The 6,376-nt window shown below is 31.9% G+C and overlaps 1 protein-coding gene across 7 annotated transcripts in view; it reads left to right on the top strand.

The window, feature by feature from the left end:
* NitFhit (ntrilase and fragile histidine triad fusion protein NitFhit) overlaps nucleotides 1–6,376 on the top strand; it is a 66,020-nt gene that overhangs the window by 1,094 nt on the left and 58,550 nt on the right. For 4 of the 7 annotated variants that reach the window (XM_018508548.1, XM_018508547.1, XM_018508546.1 and 1 more), the window contains exons 2-5: nucleotides 1,731–1,872; nucleotides 1,955–2,110; nucleotides 2,210–2,413; nucleotides 2,810–3,022. In XM_018508548.1, coding sequence (XP_018364050.1) covers nucleotides 1,731–1,872; nucleotides 1,955–2,110; nucleotides 2,210–2,413; nucleotides 2,810–3,022 — 715 coding nt within the window. Of the gene's footprint in view, nucleotides 1–598; nucleotides 622–1,133; nucleotides 1,251–1,481; nucleotides 1,499–1,730; nucleotides 1,873–1,954; nucleotides 2,111–2,209; nucleotides 2,414–2,809; nucleotides 3,023–6,376 lie in introns of those variants that run through there. The other 3 variants (XM_018508549.1, XM_018508550.1, XM_018508551.1) reach the window with 3 other exon arrangements.

Below are 6,376 nucleotides of genomic sequence, written 5' to 3'. Positions count from 1 at the left end.
TATTTTTTTTATGTTGATATTAATTTTCTTATCGTAAATTTTGATTATTTAGTACAATATTTAATATTTTTATACTTAAAAGTACTTTCACAAATAAAACAAAAGTTCAAATTGTTACAAAGTATATTTATTAATAATTTGTTGCACTTATCATGTATTAAACTTAATATGATATTAACAATATCAAACACATATTAAAGTTAAACTGAAACAATAAATCACAGTAATGAACATCTAAAAATTCAAATTATATACAATGTATAATCTTGGGAAATGAAACTTTTTACTTAACGCTAAACTAACAGAAATAAATATTATCCGTCTCTTAACAAAAATAAGTCATCTTAATTAAAGTAAGGAAAATCTTCAAAATTGTTAACTAAATTATCAGATCTGTTGCTTTCGTTTTCAGTCTTGTATTTTTCAACCTTTTCTATTGCTTTCAAAAAATCTTTCTTGCCGAGTAGAAATTTATAGAAATCGACACAACTCATATCTTTAAAATTATATCTTATTTTAATCAGTGAAGAGACAGTGTGTGTGATTCCAACAAATTTCTTTCTTTCGTCCATTGTTGTATAATTAATGAAAACATCCTCTTCACGTTTGCATTATGTGCTGGTATGCAGAAAAAATACCGTGCTATCTTTAATAATTCGGTATATGTATGAGCACTCGGAGTTTTAAAAAATTATTTAAGCGCCAAAGTATACAAGTACAATGAAAAATCATACAAAATCCGGGCTGCTTCGAAAAATCCGGCCGGACACTCCCCGACGCCTTCAAAACTAGGACAAATCCGGGAAAATCCGGACGGATGGCAATCCTACTCGTAGAGGAGTCCCAGACTTTTTTCTATCAGATTCTTTCATTTTATGCAAAAACGCGTCGAATGAACCTAATTTCATTGAAATCAGAGGTAGCTCTTCTGAAGAATTACCTCATTTTATTTCTGCGATAGATTTCCTAACCTCAATAGTTGCCAACTTTGACGCTTAATATCTCGGTTCGCGGAGCAGAATGACATTTTTTTCTGCCAGATTCTTTTATTTCATGCAAAAACGCGTCGAATAAGCCTAATTTTATTAATTTTTGAGGTAGTTGGTATAACTATAATTACCATTTTTATATAGCATTTTCGACCCGAGCGGATTTGCTCCCATTTGGGTTGAATTATATTCTACTATTAGTTGACGTTACATATTCCACCAATAGGAGAGAATACAACGTCTTTAATTAATCCAACCCAGGTTGGTGTAAATCCACTTGGGTCGAATACGCTATTAGAAAGAAGTACATACTTATATTTAGATATTGTACAGAATGAAAAAAAGTTGTACTACGTATATTTAACCGCGTGTTTACTTACTTTTATAATTAAACTACATTTATAATTAAACTTTTATAATTAAACAGTTCGCTAGGAACTGTGAAACTTGTAGTTTTGGCAATTGTCGCTCATCGATAAAGTAGTTCAATTTGACATCGTTTGAAAATTGTAAATAAGTCCTTCTAGTTCACGTAAAAGATTCGTTTATTTGTTTATTTTATTTGTTCGTTCGCGAACTACCCATTTATAAAAAAAAACTGCTCTTTTTGTTATATTAAAATTATTTTTATTTGTTATTAAGTACATTCAGAACGACAACCGTTCACTGAGCACTCAATGAGTGGTTGTCATTCTGAATGCATTTATTTTGTTATAAGATAACTAAGTTCTTGCATTTTAGCATACAACTAGCGAAACATTACATCAGCACAATGATACATCCACTAATTGCAGTATGCCAAATGCGATCAATAGCTGACAAAGTGAAAAATCTACAGGTTGTGAGCGAATTAGCAGCTGAGGCCAAAAGCAGATCAGCCACAGTATGTACTTTACAACAAATAGTGTTTTATATCCTAAATTGCATGACATTAACTTTATTCTTCTAATTTATATATTTTGCAGATAGCATTTTTTCCTGAAGCTTGCGATTTTTTGGCAGATAATAAAAAGGATATCGTCATCATGGCTGAACCTTTGACTGGACTGACGGTGATGTCTTATAAAGAGATCGCTATTAAGAACAATATCTGGTTATCCTTAGGTGGAATTCACGAAACTGTAAATACTTTAATTTCCATTTTACATTAATTCATTTAAATATACAAAAGATAAAATAATTATTTCTTCAGTGATATATAAAGACATGCATCATTTCAGTCAGACAATGTGGAAAAGATTTACAATACCCATATATTGATAAATAATGAAGGAGAACTAGTTGCCGTGTATAGAAAGTTACACTTGTTTGACATGGATAATAAGGATACCGGAGTACGTCTGATGGAATCGGACTATGTGCTTAAAGGAATTGAAATTGTGCCACCTGTGTCTACACCGATCGGCAAGCTCGCGCTTAGCATTGTATCCTTAATTAAAATTAACAATCATGTCATTCTATTTTTAAAAATGACAATAACTTTCATATAGTCTTAAAAAGTTGATTTTTTAAAAACAATTTGATCATTATGCCCCTTCTAAGTCATAACTTTTTGTTTGAAACACTTTTTGTAAAATTAAAAACAAAGAAAATATTGGAAGATGGTTGATTAAAGTGGGGCACCCTGGGGATTAATTGTGCATCTTAAAATGGGGTGAAAATTATAAAAGTAAGTAAATTCACTAGGTGATTAATGAAATTATAAGTATTCTAGTGAATTTGCTCACTTTGTAATTTTTATCTCATTTCGAAATACACAATTGAACCCTGCATTTATAAATTATAAATATACAGCAAAATACAACTTAACAATGATACAGTGTTACGACATGCGGTTTCCCGAGTTATCGATAACATTGCGGAATATGGGAGCGCAGATTCTCACATATCCATCGGCATTCACATATGAAACTGGCGCTGCACACTGGGAAGTGATGTTGCGAGCACGAGCCATAGAAAATCAGTGTTATGTCATAGCTGCAGCGCAAACTGGCGCGCACAACAAAAAAAGAATGAGCTGGGGTCATGCCATGGTAAATAATTGTGTATATAGAATAAAAATAAATATAGCGTCAGGAGGTATTAGGAGTCAGCGCTAGTACTGATTTGTGCAAAAAATAACAATAATAAAGATATAAATAAACAATATAGGTTAGATACGTGGTACGAATATAAAATAATGTTATTAAAAAGGCATATAACCACGAACGCCTGATATCGATGACTTAAAATTATTATATTTGATATAGTACAATAAATAAACGTTTCGGTTTTGAATCAGACCTTTTTCAGTATTAATTAAACGTGATACGAATATATTACAACATAATTTAAGTCTTAAAATTAGAGTCTTACAATTATAAGTATTTTTAGATATTACAAATATCCGTTAATACATTACTCGCAGATGTTTTTTTTTTCCCAATTCATTGATAGATGTGACTTTTTTCACCCATTTAAATGCAAATGTTCCATACAAATCTGATTGTCTGACAGATCTTGATACTTGTACCATAAACAATAGGTAAGCAAATTTTCTCAATATATGTCCACACAAAAGTTCCAATTTCTGTGTCGAAGATGAGATGAACTGCAATCAAGAACGTGGAAAAACCATATGATAATAATCAATGCTAAAAACGTTATATTGAAATATTGTTTTTGATTGCAGTTCATCTTATCTTCGACACAGAAATTGGAACTTTTGTGTGGACATATATTGAGAAAATTTGCTTACCTATTGTTTGTGGTACAAGTATTAAGATCTCTCAGACAATCAGATTCGTATGGAACATTTGCGTTTAAATGGGTGAAAAAAATCACATCTATCAATGAATTGGGAAAAAAAAAACATCTTCGAGTAATATATTAACGGATATTTGTAATATCTTAAAATATTTATAATTGTAAGACTCTAATTTTAAGACTTAAATTATGTTGTAATATATTCGTATCACGTTTAATTATATTAATACTGAAGAAGGCCTGATTCAAGACCGAAACGTTTATTTATTGTACTATATCAAATATAATAATTTTAAGCCATCGATATCAGGCATTCGTGGTTATATGCCTTTTTAATTACATTATTTGATATAAATAAATTTAATTAATTTTGGATGTTCCGGCTCTGTTTTGAGCCATATTTTCAACGGATAAATATATAAAGAATTACCGTAATGGAACATATACCGCTGATTAATGAATTGCAAAATCATATTTCATGGTTTTTCAAATGCAAACTGCATGGATCATGTAGTGAAACGCGACCATCCTCAACATTAACCAATGTTGTAACACTACAGTTTCATGGCTGAGTCATGGTGGATTGCCAATCTCAAAACTAAATTAAAAGAAAGTATTTTTCTTGTGTTAGAAATCAGATGGAAAATGTGATCTCAAAATTTGAACAACAGTTCGTCAATTAATAATACAAGGAATATACTGAATATTGAACAATAGTCAGACATCAAAATTAAGAAGTTGATCGACAAAGAAATTGCCAGGTCTCACGTTAAATGGCCAAAATGTGACTGTTAAGTATAATGATCACGAAATCAGAGAATATATGATAGTCAAATCGAAAACAATAAACAATGCTGTTATGATTTATTCAGTATCTCCATATAAGCGTGATTTAGACCTGTGTCAGTTTTCAAATTCAATCTACGAGGTTGGCAATTAACGTGGAGCAACATATTTCCAACATAAGTCGTTTATTGTAAGGCCGGAATCAGACTACGCATTAAAGATTGAGATTGAAGATTAAAATTTGACCACTGAGGACAAAGGAATTTTAGGTACTATTGTTTTGATTGGTCAAATTTCAATCTTTTAATCTTCAATCTTAATCTTCAATGCGTAGTCTGATTCCGGCTTAAGACCTCTCTACAAAATTTTTTCAATCGAGATCGTGATTGCAATGCAAGCTATGATCTATAATCACCGAACGTGTAGTGATTTTTCTGCGTATATGATTGTAGTGTTTGGTTAATCTAGTTTTCAATTTTCTGCCAGTTTGACCAATATAGGATGCACTGCAATTTATCTTAAGCCGGTGGCACACGATGCCTGTTTTTCTGCTGATTGCTAACTGAATTAGAAACTTGCCACCGTATTGGCTGTGGTGCTTTCCATGCACACGGAATACAAGAGATCCGGGTTCGACTCTCGGCCGATAAAATATTTTTCGCAATAAGAATTAATTATTTACAGATTTTAATATGTCATTCAACATTATTAAGATCGTTTCGAAGATGCGAATAAGCATCAAAAATTTGTTAAATTGCTAGTCAATTTAACTCGTGATATTACTGCGGTAGTTTAGTGGAGTTAGCGTTTCAAGATCGAAAAATCATTTCGGCGCGCGTTTCTAAGGATTACATATGTAGTATACAATATATAAATTCACACAATAATCATATAAGCATTAAGATCCAGCTAGACCGTTTAAAGGCTTTGATTTCTATAATATGCGTTATCAATTAAAAATAATAAAAAAGCCCGTCAGAGCCTACATCAGCTGTTCGGATGCACAAAAAACGCTATTTTCATGTGAATATAAATATAATGAATCAAATCAAATAAACGTTTCAACCCTTTGATTTGGGTCCTTATCAATATAAAATTAAGCCGAATTATGTAACACAAAGTCCAAAGAAGTGATTCACACCAATTTAGCTCGTTCTTCTTTATCTAAATGCCAAATTAGATCAAATAAAAACGGAATCCAGTACATTGCGTCGAAAATAGAATCACATCGCACATCAAATTGTCAAATTTAATGTAAGCGTATCTTGAAACTCGACGTAAACACGTCTTGTGGTGTCGACAGTCAGAGATAAAATGACTTTCGACTCTCGTCCGTGAGTCGCGCGCCTAGTAGTGTGCTTGAGCGCTCCGCCGCGCCGCTATGCCGCTGGCTTCGCCGCTATCGCGCAATATTTTCACGCATGATAATAATGCGAAAAATTTGTTTTGCATTAAAAATTATATTCCTTCTGTCAGAAGCGTTTTCTTTCAACAAGGGATACACTTTTATTTCGAGTATTTTCTTTTATTTCGAGTATAAACTCATTTGGACATGTAATTGTTCTAATAAATTATCATTCGTAAGAATGTGATAGCGCTCTAATGGCGTAGCGCTCCACAGTAATGTGTAAAAGTAATGTGTGATATGACTGAAAACTAAGTTACATAGTCTTAAATGTAATGAACTGTTCATTAAATTTAGTGAACAGATTTATCAGAAATTTTTGCGTTAACACTTAGAGTTGGAAAAAAACTACTTACGGAATCTTCCTGCGAATGCTATCGTCCAGTTACAACGAAGTGATGCATTTTTTAAAATGAATTTATTATGGCAATTACATATCTGGAGACACTGG

This window comes from Trachymyrmex cornetzi, unplaced genomic scaffold (genome assembly GCF_001594075.2).
Source record: "Trachymyrmex cornetzi isolate Tcor2-1 unplaced genomic scaffold, Tcor1.1 scaffold263, whole genome shotgun sequence".
Classification (NCBI taxonomy): domain Eukaryota; kingdom Metazoa; phylum Arthropoda; class Insecta; order Hymenoptera; family Formicidae; genus Trachymyrmex; species Trachymyrmex cornetzi.
The sequence above is the reverse complement of the archived record's forward strand: the minus strand, read 5'-3'. Positions and strand labels throughout refer to the sequence as shown.